The sequence below is a fragment of the Sitophilus oryzae genome, unplaced genomic scaffold (assembly GCF_002938485.1).
Source record: "Sitophilus oryzae breed Bouriz unplaced genomic scaffold, Soryzae_2.0 scaffold_177_pilon_pilon, whole genome shotgun sequence".
NCBI lineage: Eukaryota > Metazoa > Arthropoda > Insecta > Coleoptera > Curculionidae > Sitophilus > Sitophilus oryzae.
Window position 1 is genome coordinate 1,512,123 of NW_022146479.1, and position 19,562 is coordinate 1,531,684.

General features: G+C 31.2%; 3 protein-coding genes across 5 annotated transcripts in view; all 3 read left to right on the plus strand.

Moving 5' to 3' along the window:
- The window catches only part of LOC115882266 (nuclear hormone receptor FTZ-F1 beta), a 52,648-nt gene extending 46,887 nt beyond the window's left edge, over window positions 1–5,761 (plus strand). For all 3 annotated transcript variants that reach the window (XM_030900209.1, XM_030900210.1, XM_030900211.1), the window contains exons 6-13: window positions 541–731; window positions 796–912; window positions 978–1,090; window positions 1,620–1,731; window positions 2,116–2,239; window positions 3,013–3,273; window positions 4,437–4,689; window positions 4,746–5,761. In XM_030900209.1, the coding sequence (XP_030756069.1) occupies window positions 541–731; window positions 796–912; window positions 978–1,090; window positions 1,620–1,731; window positions 2,116–2,239; window positions 3,013–3,273; window positions 4,437–4,689; window positions 4,746–4,990 (1,416 nt within the window). In that variant the 3' untranslated portion in view covers window positions 4,991–5,761. The remainder of the gene's footprint in view (window positions 1–540; window positions 732–795; window positions 913–977; window positions 1,091–1,619; window positions 1,732–2,115; window positions 2,240–3,012; window positions 3,274–4,436; window positions 4,690–4,745) is intronic.
- A 4,896-nt stretch (window positions 5,762–10,657) lies between these two features.
- Window positions 10,658–12,253, plus strand: LOC115882353 (parafibromin-like). The gene is made up of 4 exons (XM_030900376.1): window positions 10,658–11,111; window positions 11,328–11,553; window positions 11,610–11,838; window positions 11,899–12,253. The coding sequence occupies exons 1-4, from the start codon at window positions 10,984–10,986 to the stop codon at window positions 11,916–11,918; spliced, it is 603 nt and encodes a 200-aa protein (XP_030756236.1). The 5' UTR covers window positions 10,658–10,983; the 3' UTR covers window positions 11,919–12,253.
- A 925-nt stretch (window positions 12,254–13,178) lies between these two features.
- LOC115882352 (parafibromin-like) lies at window positions 13,179–16,340 on the plus strand. Its single transcript, XM_030900375.1, has 9 exons — window positions 13,179–13,355; window positions 13,550–13,775; window positions 13,832–14,060; window positions 14,119–14,304; window positions 14,358–14,516; window positions 14,573–14,746; window positions 15,039–15,279; window positions 15,690–15,869; window positions 15,929–16,340. Exons 1-9 carry the CDS (start codon window positions 13,225–13,227, stop codon window positions 15,963–15,965), a joined length of 1,563 nt encoding a protein of 520 aa, XP_030756235.1. The 5' UTR covers window positions 13,179–13,224; the 3' UTR covers window positions 15,966–16,340.
- Window positions 16,341–19,562: the final 3,222 nt, after the last annotated feature.

The following is a 19,562-nucleotide window of genomic DNA, read 5'->3' on the forward strand; positions in this document are numbered from 1 at the left end:
AATTTTATTAATAATTGTGATTAATAAAACTGCGTTTATCTCATCCAGGAGGCCGAATTCGACAAAATATCAAGAGATTACTTTTAATTGGGATTAAATGGCCCACACAAAAAAGTCAGTGGCGCACATGTTTTTGGTTTGATCCCTGATAACTTTATTAACACTTTTAGCATTAAAATATGTAGCACTTATAGTAACTTTTACCCTCAAAATTTCATTTGAAGCGCTAAAAGTATTTGGAAGAAAATTATAACAAATCGAAAAAATATTAATACTTTAACACCCTGTAGCTACGAAACAAAGCAAAATCAGACCTATGTCGATATGAAAATTAAATCTTATTTTTACGTGAGGAATCTCCCCACGAGAGATGGCACATGTTTTTTGAAATACCCTGTATGTATAGCTTAAAGATGTTGTGAACCATCTTGAGTACCTATATTTTCCTAGTACTAGCTCCCAGTATTTATAATAAAAAATATATTTTGGGATAAAACTTAATGGATTACAAAACACTAAAATAACCTTTTATTTTTCTAGGGTCGACATATCCACAATTCCCTTCACGGTAGTCCCTTACATCACGGCGTATTATATAGGAGTCTACCCGAAGACACGCCCTCCGTCCAATCACAGTACGAGCACGACCCTGGAGGCGGGGCCTGCGAAGAGACTGACGACAAAACAGGCCTATTGCACGCGGCGCTACCTGCGCAACCGGGCATTTCCAGGTGAGGGCGTGGCTTTATTCGAATAACAGTTGTTTATATTTTAATTAATTATATTTTTTCGTAGGCAACAACTTATTAATAGTCCCTGTCCAATATGCGGTGATAAAATATCAGGGTTTCATTATGGAATTTTTAGTTGTGAGTCGTGTAAAGGATTCTTTAAAAGGACAGTACAAAATAGGTATATTATTGAAAAAAATATATGAATAAAACTTATAAAAATAATGATCTTGATGTGGCTTTTAGGAAAAATTATGTATGTCTGAGGGGCGCTCAATGTCCTGTGACTGTAGCTACAAGAAAAAAATGTCCTGCGTGTAGGTTTGATAAATGTCTACAGTGCGGGATGAAATTAGAAGGTAACTAACATTATTTTATGTCAAAACTGTTTGCTCAATTAGCAACCCAATCAGAAAATGTAGTTTTTTCATATGTTTTTGGCTTTTAAAATTTATTTAACTTGGAAGGATATTGGTTATTTTAAATCTAAATTACATAAGGTTAACTTACCATGATATTCTTTAGATACTACTTTTCAGTATCGTTTATGCAATTTTTACAATTGTTAATGAATATTTGTTCCATTTTATTTAATTATTTTTAACGTAATTATTGCAAACGTACAACTCATCGTTTTTCTTTTTTCTTAAATCCAGTTTTCTACAAAAAATTATTATGATTAGTCATGTTTGAGGTTTGTAGCGTGTATTACCAATTTTCTGTCAATATTATTAACTGGTACTCTATTTGAAGCATAGAAACAAGCCTAGAAAGAACTGCAGGTTAAGACGATTAAGACTTATTTAAGAAATATCTTTGTGGTTTTGGATGCCTAAATGGACAAACAATGTTTTAATACGTTAAATTGCAGTTTTTCTGTATTTTTAGCAATACGAGAGGATCGTACACGAGGAGGTAGATCAACGTATCAGTGCTCATACTCGCTGCCACCTTCGTTAACTACGCAGACAGAACTCAGAGCCAGCACTACTGATTTAAGGTATGTATAGTAGGTACGGCATTTTCCACCACACAATGAACAATTTTCAGCTATTGTCCTATTCCTTCTTATCTTTTTCAAAAATCTGTAATAACTTGGAGACTGAATCTTCCATATGGCTCTTTGTCAATAGCTTATCACTGTCTAATACAAAGAACTACACATTTATAATCTGTACATGACTTCTTCTGTTAATGCCATCAGCATTAAATGCCTATTGAGACCACTTAGAAGTAGACCCCCTACAGTTACAACATAGCTAATAATATTTTATCCAAATGTTAACTGTTTCTTTAAGAACATATTATATACTTCATAGCCATGCAGTATATATGTTAAAAAGGTACTATTTAAAAAATACAAATAAAGTGATATATTTTCTAGGCAAGGTCTTGGCGAACACCATCCAGCATTCACAGTGAAACTGGAACCTCCTGACGGAATGTTGTCTCAACATAATAAGAGAAACATTTCACCTGGTTCCAAAGGAGTCCCGCCATTATTGCAAGTAAGTTTTGGAAAATTATGAATAAGTATCTCAGAATTTAGTACAGAAAGTTTTTTTTTGTTTTTAAGTGCGATAATATACTTGCACACTAGAATAATTTAAGTCAGAAATAATGTTTAACTATTGTCTTTATATTCAGCACTGTAGTCATTAATCAGCTTAATAAAACTACATTAAATTATTGTTCTTTCTTTGTATCATAATATATCATAGATATAATATAATACAAAGAAAATATATCACTATAATCAACACAATCCACTGTCTAATAAAAAATATAAAATTTTATTTTGTGACGATTTGACCATAGACATGTTTAAGAGTTTAAGTTTATACTAGCCCTGGTCACTTTATCTCCGTGGCCTGTACTTTAATGCATACGACAGAGATAAATATATACGACCACAGTTGACAGAGACAAAATAAAAAGCAGCATACAGTGTTGCCGGTTAGTACGAAAAATAAAATAATAAACGAAGATAATATATCTAAGCTATGCAATAATGCTCATTTCTGTTAGACAGTTGTTTAAGAATCTATTACAGCTGTAGTAAAATGAGTAACTAATTGTGAAAAATAAAGTTCCAACCCTAGATGCAACGTTTTTTGTAAACATCTACGTCTGCCGTTTGAAATTTTGATGCAAAATCCGGCAATACCGCATAGAAAAAATGTACCAACCTAACTTTTATCTCTTTTTAATACATTTGATTTTTCATTTAAGCTGCCTACGTCACTGTCTTACACGTTAAAATCCAATGTTTAATTTCTAGGAAATAATGGATGTGGAGCATCTTTGGCACTACAACGAGATGGAACTGAACAAGCTCAGTACTGAAGGCCATTTGGGCAAGGAAGGAGGTAGTGGTGCCGTTCATAACCTCACTAATCACCCCCTGTTAGCCGGTACGGCACTGGCCGGTTCCACCGATACCAATCCGGATTTTGTAGCTAATTTGTGCAATATCGCCGATCATAGACTGTACAAGATTGTGAAATGGTGCAAAAGTCTTCCATTATTTAAGAATATTTCGGTAAGTTAATTTATTTTGTTGATCAAAAAAATCGTTAACTTTTTGAGAGTCGCCGGTTTATTTTCTTTGTTCTGTTTTCTAAAAGATATAGACTACCTGTGTTGCCACATTAACAAGGAAGTATATTTTTAACTTAATAAATAACTCGTGAAATTTTACACCTTTTCTATCAAAGGGGTATTGCAAAGATGCGTTATTTTTTAGTAGGTGTGAGGCAGTAACCTTATTATGTCACATATTGTCAAAATAATCTGTAGATTTTTCTTTTATAGTTCATATCAAATACACTTTAAGTCACGTGATTAAGCTGGACCGGCACAGCGTTGCCCACTTTTACATATTTTCTTTTAATCAAAATATTTTAGAAAACATAAAATAAATTTATTATAAATATATAAACAGTTATTATTTACATCAACAAAACTCACCTTCTTAAATAAGGTAAAGATAAGATTTTATTAAGCTATCTTGTACAGTTCACACTAAAAGAGGTTCTAAAAAGAACAATGTTCGACTGCCAGGTCTGCTAGTACAAATTTTTAAGCTTAAAGTATCATAACATAATTCATTTAACCAAAAACGCGTAATATAAAACTAAAATGTCAAGAAATAAATAAATGTGGCAACTTTACATTTTTCACAGCAAAGCTACCACCTGAATCCCCAGCGGGAAACTTAAATTCCAGTTAGTCAGCCCGACGCCGAATATGTCCATGGCTGGCAACAATGAATTTAAAGATCGCACCCTCGATTATGTAACTAAAAGTTTAATTGATATCAAATATAGATTAATTATGTGATAATATTTTGAAATATATATATATTTAAAATAGGAGATGATTTCTTTTAATATTTGTTTTCAAAAACGACACTTAAGAATTTAGGTCATGTACGAAGTGGTAACGTTGCGTAGTTTATGTGCTTCTTAATACACTGTTAAATAAATATTCAGAGGAATATGTTAATCTAAGCTCTAAAAATTTTTCAAAAAGCCATAGGCAAAAAATATAGAAAAAATATAATGTACTTTTGTATTAGAATGACAGAAAACAACTGTCACTGTCTTATTTATATTTTGTTGATCAGATTACAACTTATACTGTATTTACACTTACCGCATTTTTGAAAAAATTCCATTTAATTGACAAAAATTAACTCTTCAGATCGATGACCAAATTTGTCTTCTCATCAACTCCTGGTGCGAGCTGCTACTCTTTTCCTGTTGTTTTCGTTCAATGACGTCACCTGGAGAGATTAGAGTATCATTAGGGAAAAGTATTACCTTAGCGCAGGCGCGGGATATGGGCATGCAGGCCTGCATAGAGAGAATGTTGAATTTTACAGAACATCTGAGGCGACTTAAGGTGGATCAGTATGAATACATAGCCATGAAAGTCATCGTTCTTTTGACGTCTGGTAAGTTTTTAAATCAAAATAATTGAGCATTGATATTTATTTTATAATTTTTACAGATACTTCGGAGCTACGAGAAACAGAAAAAGTTCGTGCGTCTCAAGAGCAAGCTCTTAAAGCCCTCCAAGAGTACACCCTGACGCATTATCCCGAGAGCCCGGCGAAGTTCGGCGAACTTCTTCTGCGAATACCCGAACTTCAACGAACGTGTCAAGTGGGAAAAGAGATGCTGACGATAAAGTCCAAAGACGGAGATGGACCCAGTTTCAATCTGCTGATGGAGCTCCTTAGGGGGGATCACTGAATGAAAACACAAACCTACAGACTTCAATGTGCCTTAGGGTCGAATTTTCAAAGAAGGTTCAGTTAACTGGCAGTTAGTTATTCAAAAGTTCAAAACACATTACACAAATTTTACAACGTTGGGCGCCACAGAAGGTGTTTCAATATGGCTGACTTTATTTCAGGTTGACCGGTTACTAGTGTAAAGTTGTTCTATTATTTTTTATGTTTTTAGTCTGGAAATGATTGCAAGCTGCACAAGTAACTATTTTTGAAGCTTCTTTCTGAGATTCAAAATAATTTCATTGTAATTAAAGCTGCTCGTTAGAATTTAAATAAGAAATTATATAAAATAAACACTGAAAACCTCAACAAACTCAACAAAAATTCAAATTTGTCACATAAGAAGTCAATTAGAAACATTTTTATAACAGCCTTTGAATAAAAAGATTAAGGAATGAGTATAATGCTATCCATGTATTCATGCATGGTAGACGGAGGTAGGATCCTAGGGTGGAGATCCTTGACAGTTCTGTTTGACGATTCATTGGACATATTTGAATTTGATTTGAAATTTTGTGGGTTTGTCAGTCTTTAATGAGCTTATATTACTTACTCTACAACTGGTAGGTAGAGGGTTGTTTGGAGGTAGTAAATTTAGAAGGAAATTTTGTGGCAGAACTCAAATTAACAGTGACACTATTACGATTTATCGAAAAAGACTGTAAAATAGTTGGTTGTGTAGCGTGCGGTAGATCTCGGTCAAAAATCGAGGGAAATAATGGAATAACTTTTCACTAGTAAGTGACTATCTAATATACATACATGTAGTAAACCGATCATTTATGAAATTCACTTAAAATTAACTAATTATATATTTTTCTTGCATTTCTGCTTTTATTTACTTCTTGTCAAAGAATTTAGATACGTCAATTTGACTTACCTCCTTCAGTAGTGTATCGGATGTTTGTGTTAATAAATAATTATTATAACTTATCTATTTTTATTAGAATTATATATTTTTATAATAATTTTAATAACTATCAACATTTATTAACAACGTAAAATAAAACGACAAATTATTGAGTCTACGTTACATTATATTTTTACACGTTTTGAATAAAATTAGAACGGCACTAATAAAGGCGTCACCGTCGCGGTCCTTCTAAGTTTTTTGATATGCACCTTCCTTTTTTAATCTTTTTATTCAAAGATAACAGCACCCACAACATGAAAAACAAGCATAAATTCCCGCTCGCTAAATAAACGCCCCGCATGCTGCCAACAATCTGCCGAATTTTATCGGGGCGGAAAATATTTGTGGGAGTGACACTACTAGTTTATTTATACTATTATAATATCCAACAAAGAAATTGATCGATTTAAAAATTGACTATAAAATTCTGATTTCTGCTGCCAGTTAACTGAATTTTCCGATATCTCAGAGGCCCATAATAAGCTTATGGTGGCGGGCTCATACTTAACAGACAGTATTTTGCTTAATTGTATTTTTAATTTTTTTTAGGTTAAGTAAAAAAACGTACTTATTTAGGTGTGTTCAACACACCTGCTTCATTCAGTATAATATGAGGAAAAATATTTTGAAAATTTTAACGAAAAAACTTTATTGTTAATAAATCTGAGAAAATTGTTTTAATTTTTGATAAAATTATTATTGGTTTTAAGTCTTGTTGTTTTTTCTTAATGTTTGATATAATTCCTCATCCAAAAAAAAATCAGTAAAACAATATTTTTACTGCCAAATGTTAGTGTCGAGTATAAAAGCTTATACAGGATGTCCCAAATAAGATGAGAGAAAATAGAAAAACTTCAGAAAAAATAAAGAAAAATAACTTTCGATCTAATCAGAATCATTATGGTAGTTTATGACATACCTTTTTATCTGTGACATCCTATAGACACAATTTATAACTGTTTTATAAATGAGTAAGAGATACTTGTAAATATACATATATTTTTAAGTTTATATTTTGATATTCATGAATATACACTTGCCGGGCTAGATATATACATAATAAAACATACAACTGTGACGTCATCTATATTATATATACCTACGTACGTGTGTATTATTTGTTCTAGTTGATCTATATATAAAGAAAATAGAGAAAATTTTATCGTGTTGATAGGTGTATATTATGTAATTCCAAGACAACTTATTCATCAATGTGATATTTAAATACTTGCAAAGTCGACGTATACAGGGTGGTCCACTTTTTAATAGCAGGACTTTAAGCAGTGTATTGACTCTTTACGAAAAATTGGACGACTCTGTACAGGGTGGATCAAATTCGACGCTTTTAAATGGAAACGCCCTTTTCTATAGGAGATAGACAAAAACTAATATCGGTGTCTGGAGCTCAATTTTTGTCAAAAACATGATGGTGAAAATCGCACATCGATATCAGTTACCATTTCGGAGTTACGGGGTGTTTTTCAAAAATATGCATTTTTAACAAATCGCTCCAAAAACATTTCCAAAGCACCTTTTTACGTAGAATTTAATGGTTTAAGTATAATTTTTTTAAAATTAATAATTTTAGAATTATCAACAGAAAATTTTATTTTTTATTTGGGACACCCTGTATATTTTTAATTAACTGAAAAGAATTTAAAATTACCTTTCCATAAATATAGCACACTTAATATTTTGTTATAATCCCCTTCGAAATACAGAATTTTTAAAAGTTCGCCACTTTTAACTAGTAAGCTTTGGACCCCTCATTGATAATATGCCCTTAATGGAACTCGAAAATATATTTTTCCAGCAAGACGACGCACCGCCTCTGAACGCTGAAGTTATCAGCAAATTTCTGCAGCCAATTTCAACAATAATTGAATAGCTGACCAAGAACCCAGCCGTTGGTCGTCGAGGCCGCCTGACTTAGTGCCCATGGATCTAATCCTATGGATATATTTGCGGAAGAATAAAGGTTCTTTATTCTTCTGTATAATTTAGACAAGAATTAGAAATACTTAGCAGTTAGGAGAGGGTATCTTTCACCCCCATTGAGTTAATTAATTCTGCGAGAAATGTTCAAGAACTGCCCGTCTGTTCATAACAAAAGACGGTCGATATGTCGAACACCTGTAGCAAAATCTCATGTCCTGGTTTGCTATTTATTTTTATTGTTATTAGATTATATTAGTTTAAATGTGTTGATGTTGGTTAAATATATTTGAAATTGTTATAAATTTCTGCATCTCTCATAGCAAATATTATTTTCGTTTTAATTGATGCTCACAGCTAGAATTTTTTTGCATTATAGCCGGTGCCGTTCAAAGCCTACTTATTTAAAGCGGGCGAATTTTTATATATTCTATATCTCGAAGAGGAATCGAGCAAAATATCAAGTGTGTTATATTTTTGGAAAGGTAATTTTAAATTCTTTTCAATAAATTAAAAATATACAGGGTGTCCCATATAAAAAATCAATTTTTCTGTTGATAACTCTTAAATTATTAATTTTAAAAAAATTATACTAAAACAATTAAATTCTACGTAAAAAGGTGCTTTGGAAATGTTTTCATAGAAATACAAAATTTTCCATAGCAAAAAAGTTACAGCGATTTGTTAAAAACGCACATTTTTGAAAAACACCCCGTAACTGCGAAATGGTAACAGATATTGACGTGCGGTTTTCACCATCATGTTTTTGATGAAAATTGAGCTCCAGACACCGATATTAGTTTTCGTCTATCTCCTATAGAAAAGGATGTTTCCATTTAAAAGCGTCGAATTTGACCCACCCTGTATACATACCTCACTGTTTCTTAAATATTTTACTAAATGAATTCCTTCAATCATCTTTTAAAATCATCTACTTTACAGGGTTTAATAACTAAGTGTTGAGGAGATTATTGATGAAAACTATTGAAAGATGTTGTTTATACAAAAAAATCATTGATCAAACATACATTTCTCCATTTTCCATATTGCGTTGTGAATATGTCGTAAGAAAATAAACAGAATAGGTTGTACGATGCTCAACATGATTTTTAGACTGCTTATATTTAATATAAGCTGATCGAGCTTATACAGGGTGTGCCAAAGAGTTCTCAAATAATTCAAAATTTTTGAGTTATAGAAAAATGTTTATACAGAATATTTTTTCCCATTTGTTGTCAACATTTCGGCACACCCTGTACAAATATGATGTATTTCTCTAATACAATTCCATTCCAGTGTGTTACTGCTGGATAATATTTCGAAAATTGGCACTTTTATGCAGTATTATTTAAGAAATGAGCTCGAAACTTTACGCTACGTGAACTATCACATTTAAGAATGCAAGTTTTCGAAATATTGTCCAGAATTTGTTGAATCTTTATTATAATTATGTAGTCAGACTACGATGTTCTTAAAGACTATTGTTATAGATAGTCTTATAGGAGTTTATTTATTCAAATATACTTTTTTATATATACATTAAAAGTTAATTTTTTCGCCCTTTTTTTGTCTTCAGAAGATAATTTGTGTTTGATGGTCAAAAATATTTATGTTTGGCCAAAATTTTATCCTGTTGAAAGCTAAAAAAATAATGATTTTAAGTTTTCACTGTTTCACTTTGAATTGTCTAGATATTTTTCGTTTGAACGTTTGAACCAAAGCATTTTCATACACATTGTCAAGTGTCAAAACCAAGAAAATTGACGTGAGAAGAAGTATGGAAAACTTAAAAAGTTATTTTTTTTATAGTTTAATTTATTATTAAATAGCTGCTTTCTTCCCTCAATTTTATATATCAAATGCTAGAACTTTTTTCTTTATATTGTTTAAAGATTTATAAAGTTTATACTATGCCTTTTTAATTTCAATACAATATTTTTTTATGAAACAATTAATTTTTAAAAGGTTTTACATATTTTTGAGATATTTTGATTTATAAAGAGGGAATAAATCAGCTATAGTTTAATAAATAAACTGTTGCCAAATTTATATTTTCGAAAAAGTTATTTTTGTTAAATTTCTCTAAATCCTAACTTAATAAAAAATTATTTTATGAAAAATCATAAGACTTATAGGGTGGCCTTGAAAAGCCGTCGATATATGCGGCCCAAAAACCCTACACTAAACTTTGTACTCACTTTTTGAAACAAATTTATACAAAAGAGACATTTTGTATTGAAATATATATTATACGTACCATTAAAGTGATTTTATTTGATTCCTCTCCTTATAGGTATTTGATATTGTAAAAACCTTAAATTTACTCAAGTAAAAACCGTACTATCAACTACCTATGAACTTTCCGAAATAGCAAATAGCATCGTTTTATAATAAAAACGATAGTTAGTTGTGTCCTACGTCCTACACATTTTTCTGGCCAAATTTTCTCATGCTGAATTTCAAAAAATGTGTACCTATAATCTAAGATTTTTATATTTGTTCAAAAAGATTAAAATCAAACTATTTATAATTAAAAGAAATAGAAGGTACTTACGTCTCAAATCTCAAACAGTTAGGAACAATCAGAGGAACAATTTCCATGTTTTTTTTATCACAAAAAAATGAACTTTTTCCAAAAAAAATCGTTAAACCCTTGATTATAATCACAGATTATAATAGACAAGGGTTAAACCATAGGGTTAAACTTTTGATGGCGACCTCTAGTGGCAAGAATATAAACTTGTTTTATTAGAATTTGTCTGTTAGAATTTAGAATCTAGTTGTGATCTAGAATCTGTGGTCTGTGGTTAGGTTAGAATTTTAAAAGTTATCAAAGTTATAAAATAAACTGAAAATAAATAAGCAAATAAACAGTAAATTTGTGCAGTAAATACAAATTTCTACTTAGGATGTTTTGTGCTTAGGAATTATCAAGATCAAGAATAAGATCACCATTTTATTTCATGGATAAAAACAAAGTTTTGGATGGCTATCTGGAAAGACGTCATTTCTTAAACAACATTAATTTGTCAAGTGTTCCTGACTGTTCTTGTAATTTTCTCATAGAATTTTCCATGGAATTCTCTATTCTCTAAATGTAAAAAATGGCTGATCCGTTGAGTTTACTTCGTCAGTACAACATAAACAAAAAGGAAATTATAGAACGAGATGGCCAAATTATATTCGGAGAATTTTCCTGGCCAAAAAATGTTAAAACTAACTATCTTAAGTGGTAAGTAGTCCAGCTTACATTTTCAGTTTATTTTTCTCCTAAATGTGCTCTCCCTTTTTGCATGTTTCGCCCAAACATATTTTCTATAATTTATCGTTCTCTCACAATATTATCTTAATGTATTGTCTTATTATTGCAATAATTTACTGTTACATTATTAAACATAGGGCTATGTATAGTTTTACAAACTATATTAATTTGTTTAAATGTTCATAGGTCAGGCAAAAATGTGGCTAGAAAAGAATATTATACCTTGGAATGTTTGTTATTTCTTTTGAAAAACTTGTCCGTTATTCACCCTGTGTATATACGTAGAGCAGATGCAGAAAAAATACCTGTAGTACGTAGACCTGACAGAAAGGAGCTACTAGCATATCTTAATGGGGAAACGGCAAGTTGTCCAGCAATCAATAAGAGCGCCCATTTTGAACTGCCTACTCAGGTAAACTATCAATAAATTTTCTTCAAATTTTAGTTTCAAAATTTCGAATACTTTAGATTAAAAGGTCTACAGATTATGATGAACCAGAGAGTATTGCAAAAAAGCGTCGTTTTGAGGATACCCATCTGCAAAAAGTTGGAGAAAAACCGTCTGCACGTTTGGACGCCCCAAAAGAAGAATCTCTCACTGTTTATAATATTAAATCTCTTTCTGAAGTTATGTCAGTAGAAAAAATTGCTGAAATCAAAGCCAAATGTTTGGCCAATAAGAGAAACGCTATTAAAGGTAGTTGTTATTTAGTTTTATCAGGAGTATTTTACTTATTTTTCTTTATTTTATTTGTAGGTATTTGTGCAAAAAGTTAGAGAAAAATTGGCTGTGCGTTTGGACTAATCTAAGGTTTGGACGCCCCAAAAAAAGCCTCTGCCCATTTGTTGTCAACTTTCCCTGTACAAATATGATGTATTTCACTATACAATTCCATGCCAGTGTGTTACTGCTGGATAATATTTCGAAAATTGGCACTTTTATGCAGTATTATTTAAGAAATGAGCTCGAAACTTTATGCTACATGAACTATCACATTTAAGAATGCAGATTTTCAAAATATTGTCCAGAATTTGTTGAATCGTTATTATGTAGTCAGACTACGATGTTCTTAAAGACTATTGTTATAGATAGTCTTATAGAGTTCATTTATTCAAATATACTTTTTTAAATATAGAATAAAAGTTATTTTTGTCGCCCTTCTATTGTCTTCAGAAGATAATTTGTGTTTGATGATCAAAAATATTTATGTTTGCAATCAAAATTTTAGCTTTATCCTGTTGAAAGCTAAAGAAAGTAAAGTTTTTATGTTTTCAATGTTCCACTTTAAAATAGATTATTAAAAATCTTATTCAAAGCTAAAACCTTAAAATTTACTAAAGTAAAATCATGGTAAAAATCGTACCTTCAACTTTCCTAAATAGAATCGTTTTTATAATAAAAACAATGCTAGCAATAATTTAATGTGTCCGGCACATTTTTCTGGCCAAACTTTCTCAAGCCAAATTTGAAAATAAATGTGTATATCTATGCGGTTTTTATATTTGCTCAAAAAGCTTAAAATTATATATATATAGGCTTATTATCTATAATAATTGGAACAAAATAGTACTTACATATCAAAAGATAGTTAACAATTTCCCTGTGCAATTTCCATATTTTTTCACCACAGTTTTTTTTCTCAATATGAGTAATCCACAAAAAAATTCGTTAAATTTTTGTAGCGATCTCTGGTGGAAAATAAATAAATTTGTTCTGCTAAAAGTTAAAAATTATAAATACAGATTTCTACTTTTTCTACTTATGAATCATCAAAAAAAAATATTTTTGTAGGATTTTTATGAATAAAGGCAACGAGATGTAGTGATTTAGATTCTTTTTAGTTTTAAATGGCTATATCAATGGCTATATCTTCAAACACAGAGTTATGAGTTAAATAATTATAAAATGGAGATAAAATAATGTTATTTGACGATTTATAACATAACAAAGTAACAAAAGAATAGATGGCAGTACTAGAATTTAATTTTTGACGTTTGTTGTTTTAGGTGTTGCCTAAATACATCTTGTCACTGTCACTGTCAATTTTTTGGTAAATTTTCTGTTCAGAAAATTTGTAAGAAAATGGCTGATCCGTTGAGCTTACTTCGTCAATACAACGTAAACAAAAAGGAAATTATAGAACGAGATGGCCAAATTATATTCGGAGAATTTTCCTGGCCCAAAAATGTTAAAACTAACTATCTTATGTATGGGTAAGTATTCCAGCCTACATTTTAACTTTATGTAACCTCACTTGTAAGTTTCTTTGAAACATATTTTCTACCTTACAATACTATCTTAACGTGTTGTTTTATTTATTGCAATAATTTACACGATAAAATACTGATAAGGTATTAAACAGAGGGCTATAGATAGTTTTAAAAACTTCCTTTTTAAATGATTATAGGTCAGGCAAAGATGGGATAGGAAAAGAATATTATACCTTGGAATGTTTATTATTTATTTTGAAAAACTTGTCTTTTATTCACCCTGTGTACGTACGTAAAGCGGCTGCAGAAAATATACCTGCAGTACGCAGACCTGACAGAAAAGAGCTATTAGCATATCTTAATGGCGAAACGGCAAGTTGTCCGGCAATTGATAAGAGTGCCCCACTTGAACTCCCTACTCAGGTAATCTATCGCTAAATTTCCATGAACTTTTAAGTTAAGAACTTTGAATATTTTAGGTTAAAAGATCTGCAGATTATGATGGACCAGAAAGTATCGCAAAAAAGCCTCGTTTTGAGGACACCCATGTGCAGAAAGTTAGGGAAAAGTTGGCTGCACGTCTGGACGCCCCAAAAGAAGCCTCTGTCACTGTTGATAATATTAAATCTCTTTCGGAAGCTATGTCAGTGGAGAAAATTGCAGCAATCAAAGCCAAACGTTTAGCCAAAAAAAGAAACACTATTAAAGGTACGTGTTATTTAGTTTTATCTGGATTATTTTACACTTTTTTTTATTTAACTTGTAGGTATAGATGATATTGGTCAGGAATATGATATAAGAGCTATTTTGGATCTGGATGTTGACATTACAAAAGATATAATAAGCAGGGAAAGACAGTGGCGTACAAGAACAACTATACTACAGAGTACCGGGAAGAATTTTGCTAAGAATATCTTAGCAATGTTACACAGTATTAAGGCTAGAGAAGAAGGTTACTTAATTGTTACCTTTACATTCTGCTTTATTTGAAATAAAAAATTGTAGGACGTCAAAGACCTCAACCTATACAGCCTCCGACTATTACACCAAGGGCTACTCCAATTAGGCCTACGACAACTCAACCGTCAGTCTACAATCGTTATGACCAGGAAAGATTTAACAGACAAAAAGATGATACAGAAGGCTTTAAAATTGATACTATGGGTGGGTATTTAAGTAATTTCCGCTTGTAAATTTGAATTTATATGCATAATTTTTAGGTACTTATCACGGAATGACTTTGAAGTCTGTAACGGAAGGCCAGGCGAAGGCTAGGTCTCAACAGCCGTCTCAGCAAATCTCACAAAATCCTTTGCCTGCTGAATTTGCACGGCCTGCAGCTGGTGGGCTTCAAAAAAGAGTTTCTAGGACTCCTATTATTATTATACCAGCAGGTATGTTTAGATATATATTATTTATAAATATTATATTCATATCCTAGAGTTTACCTAAATATAGTGAAGCGATACATGCTAGAGAGCAATAATTCTATTCTCATTTTTCACATTTTTTTTAACAAAAAATTGAGACATACTTACTTGGAAGTCTACACTTACTTCTGTATAGCAATTCCATGACAATGAGAGTTGTGTTTCATTTTAATTCATAGACATATTGTATATACTGTCATTTCATCCATTTAAATTCAAACAAATAGTATAATCTCGTTGTAACTGTATATTTTAGGTACCAATTCATTAATCTCCATGTACAATGTGAAAGATATAATACAAGACATGAAGTTTGTTACCCAAGAACAAAAGAAGGCTATGGGTGGAAAAAGGGACAATGAAGTGTTGATTCAGAGACAGAAAAATGGACAAACTGTACCATACAGAGTGGTAGATAATCCTGCAAAATTGAGTCCCAGCGATTGGGATCGAGTGGTGGCGGTTTTTGTGATGGGACCTGCATGGCAATTTAAAGGGTAAGTTTGTTTTAAATCGTTGTACAGGGTGATCTAGTATTCCTAATTTTTTTCACTCCGTTTTTTGAATTACCTGTACTTATACAGGGTATCCCAGAAATAAGTGCAAGTATTTTAAGGGGTGGTACATCTGGCCAAAGAAACATATTTTCTCTTTACTATTTTTAAAATAAATTGATAATAACTGAGTTATTTAACTTTGAAAATTTAAAAAATAATGCTAACATTTTGAGAGCCGCCGCGCCGCCAGCAATCGATAATCAGCGGCAAATACCAAGCGATTACCCGAATCTTGGCTTGCTCTTCGACGCCCATTGTTGACACATCAACTAGAAAGATTTAAAATATGTACTTGCACTTATTTCTGGGATACCGTGTATACATACATTTTACTGATTTTTTTTATACAGGTATCCCTGGGAAACGCCTGTAGAAATTTTTGATAAAATCGCCGCATTTCACATTAAATATGACGAGATGAAAATAGATCCGAACGTAGAAAAATGGAACGTCACCGTCATACAACTGTCAAGGACCAAACGTCATTTAGATAGGGCCCATCTAATGGTGTTTTGGGAAAAATTAGACAAGTCAGTATATTTTTTATTTTGTTTATTTTCGAGATTCTTATAATATTTATTGTTTTCAGGCACATAGTGCAACATAAACCCCATCTTAGGTTCTAGAACATTCATATTGACATCCCTGTATATATGTATTATTCTGTAGTAAGTCAAAAAGTTTAATCACTATGGGAACTTTGACAAATAAGCAGTTCTCAACATTTTGCTTAGCTGATATGATTCAAAGTTCTGATGATATAAAACTTTTTGATCCTACTAAATACCGTATGATCATAGTATAAGGAAACTAGTAGTTTTACTCCTTGTCAAATCCTTTGTTCTTTTTCTGCCACTTTATATGACCTTGTTCACGCATCCTGTGACCATTGACGTAGCGGTATAGTCGTCGTCTATAACTAGGCGAAGTATAGTCGTGGCACTCGCCATAGTTTCAGAGAGATGTATTTAGGAAAATATGAGTTCACAATAAAAAAAAATGGTTATCGAATAAAAATTTGCTTGAAAACAGAATATTTTCACATTTCGTGTAAGTAACAATTCTGTATCTGAAAATCTTCTGATGGGAAGAAATGCGGAAAAAATATATATGACACATTTTTATATTATTATCTATTTCAAAGATTTTATACAACTTTTTTTAATTTAAAACAAGTTTAATTTTAACATTAATGTGTTTGTTTTGTACTAATATATTGGTTAGGGGATTTTCATTGGATAACTAATACATTGAACAACGCATTGTACTAAATAATAAAATAACATATTTAAACTTCAAAAATTACTAATAAACATTACAAAAATTTCAAAAGAGAAACGAAGCAAGAACAATGAGAAATAGCATCACTACTTTCTCACGTAATAAAAGATAATTTTTTAGTTATTGTTACCGAGTCCCGAAGGTACCGAAAGAACCGGGAATTAATAATTTCGAGTATCGGTTCTTTGATATCTCAAAAGAACCGGGAATTTCCGGTTCTGAACCCTAGTTACCATATTATTAAGAAATTACGTTTTTTAACTAAAAACTATAAAAAATTCCAGATATTTTTTCAAAAAAAAAATTGCGCAGAAAAATCCCTACCCCTAAAAATCCTTGCACTTATTTAAGACTCACCCTGTATAGGGCGATTCACGGTTATGGTACGTTATAGCGTTTCCGGAACCGGGGCTGTTTTTCGTAACGGGTAATTTCGGTACCATGCCTCTATAAAACCGGGATTTTCAGTTTTTTTGGGTACTTTCGGTACTAGCAAATTTTTGTTCAATGATGGTGCAATGCGTTAAACAGCAAGCAAGGGATGGTTGTCAAAAGTAACATCGATAAAAAAATTGAGGTTTAAATAAAAATAATATAAAATTATTAAGTAGGTAGTTAATCAGTCATAAGAAAATTAATCTGAGCACAAACATGATCACAAATGATTCTCAAAAAAAACTCAAAGCGGAACTCAACTGAAACGCTCTGCAGTCTGCCGATATTCGACAGATTGTAAAAACTGGCAGAAAATATTTGGGAGAGTGCAACTACTCTTTTCCTTCTACTATGGTATGATCGAATAGAAATGGCGACATAGCAGCCTGTGATATGAATATCGACGATAATTAAAAGATACATAAAAATTCGTCAAAAATAATATTTCAAGGCTGTGTCTGGATCTTTTACTTTTTCCTATACCTAATTTTGAATAAACCGGCCGAAATTTTCATTGATTGTCGTTTCAAAGGCTACCTACTGTAAGGACATTTCTTTTTGAACGTATGGTATAATGATTTTTTTGTATGTAAATAGAATGATTTGTGGTGTAAGGTTGAATGATTTTAATTATTTTATTTAAAGAAAAAATCTTATAAAAATTTTACTATGTAAAGTTATAAATTAAATAATACTTCATTTGTAAAAATAACAAAATATTTGTTATTTATCGAAGTTAAACCTGACTGGAACTTTGAATTTTTTGATAGTTTATCAAAATTATGTGTGTTGCATTATTTGTAGGTAGGTAATATAGTTAGTATATACTTTTACCAACAAGACGCTTTCTTTATCTTTAAATTTGTAAAAATAAAGTAATTTTTATAAAAAAAATTGATTGTTTTATTTACTGTACTGATAAAAAAATCTTACTGAAGTGAATTACTGAATGCAGTAAACTATAGCCTGTCCAGTGGAAGAATAAATAACAAGTAGTATGTCAATCTGAAGAACAAAGGATTGAACATATTTCATGTCGGTGCTATAGCCTGAGAAATGTGCGTTTTTTATACTATAAGTCATTTTTCTGTTATTACAGTCACCGACACGAAAAATGGACACATTCAAATTTTCATATTTTTTAAAGTTTTATATATTGCGTTCTAGTGGACCGATTTTAATGATTTTTTAAGCAATTTGTAGCTAAATTATTTGACTTTCTAGTGTCTCTTTCTAAATTAGAAATAAAAGTTGCCTTCTGTCAATAATTGTACGCGGGAAAACAAAATGTTGATATTTTGGGAAAATTTGAAACCATGTGGAGTGTTAACAAAGCAAGGAATTTAAAATTCAATTTATCATCTAGGTGTACCTTTTCTCGATAGTTTGCTTTTTGATTCATCCCAATAGCTTTACCTTTTTTGAAGATATTAGCTTTTGAAGAAGACATTAACATTTTTTCGTATTTTTTAAATTAAAACCATGCCTTTGCTTTTGGTCCTAGTCAACAGATCTATAAAATAGTGATTATGATTTATGTAATGTCACTGTCTTTGAAAAATTATTATTGTCTGTCGGGCAGTTACCACGCAGTTACTCTATAATAGCAGATATGGTTTTATGTCCAAAAGTTGGATCTCTACCATGATCAATTAAAGCAGCAATAGCCGATACTTCAGAACTTAAACCATTTCTACCATAGTAAACGTCAATACACAATAGGTCTGTTCGTTTTCCTGTTATTATCGATTCTGAATCGTCCTAGAACTCTCCAGCGCATGCGCAAATGAAATAATGTCTTCATATTTCCTTCTGCGCATACGCATCACAATTCTAGGACGGTTCAGAATCGGTAATAACAGGAAAACGAAAAAAGCTATTGATAATATATATGACTTTAAAAATCATGCAAATTTCTGACAGTGAGATTACAAAAACAATAAACACTATTTTACTATTTTATAAGTGTGTTGATGAGGACCCAAAATAAATGATAAAATTGCCTAAAAATCGTTACTGTGTTATTCAAAATCGAATATCTACAATAAAAATAATGCTATTAAGATGAATCCAATGTATCCAACTATTGAGTAACGACGTACCTAGATGATAAAATGAACTTGTTGCTTTGTTAACATATTCCACAGGGTGTTTAAAACTTTCACCAAAATATCAACATTATGTTTTCCCTCGTATAATTGACAGGTTGAAACTTTCATTTGTAATTTAGAAAAAGATGGAAAAAGATACGAAAACGTCAAATAATTTATCTACAAATTGCTTTAAAAATCATTGATATCGGTTCATTAAAACAAAATATATTAAACTTTAAAGTACATCAAAATTTTAAGGTGCCCGTTTTTCTTGCCTGTGAGTGTATATGGTACTGTAAATGTGGTAAAACCTAGGATAAGCGCGCTAAACCCAGGATTTACCAAAAGCATTAACTAATTAGGTTAGCCTGGTTATTTGGAGGGTGTTAATGCATTGGTTAGCCTGCGGTTATT

What these genes read in the sequence shown, in the direction of transcription:
- LOC115882353 (XM_030900376.1), top strand. Translation starts at nt 10,984, where the DNA reads ATGGCTGATCCGTTGAGTTTACTTCGTCAGTACAACATAAACAAAAAG. An exon ending in AAAACTAACTATCTTAAGTG is followed by an intron (nt 11,112 to 11,327) that starts GTAAGTAGTCCA and finishes AAATGTTCATAG; the next exon opens with GTCAGGCAAAAATGTGGCTA. An exon ending in ATTTTGAACTGCCTACTCAG is followed by an intron (nt 11,554 to 11,609) that starts GTAAACTATCAA and finishes CGAATACTTTAG; the next exon opens with ATTAAAAGGTCTACAGATTA.
- LOC115882352 (XM_030900375.1), top strand. Translation starts at nt 13,225, where the DNA reads ATGGCTGATCCGTTGAGCTTACTTCGTCAATACAACGTAAACAAAAAG. An exon ending in CACTTGAACTCCCTACTCAG is followed by an intron (nt 13,776 to 13,831) that starts GTAATCTATCGC and finishes TGAATATTTTAG; the next exon opens with GTTAAAAGATCTGCAGATTA. An exon ending in TATTAAGGCTAGAGAAGAAG is followed by an intron (nt 14,305 to 14,357) that starts GTTACTTAATTG and finishes AAAAAATTGTAG; the next exon opens with GACGTCAAAGACCTCAACCT.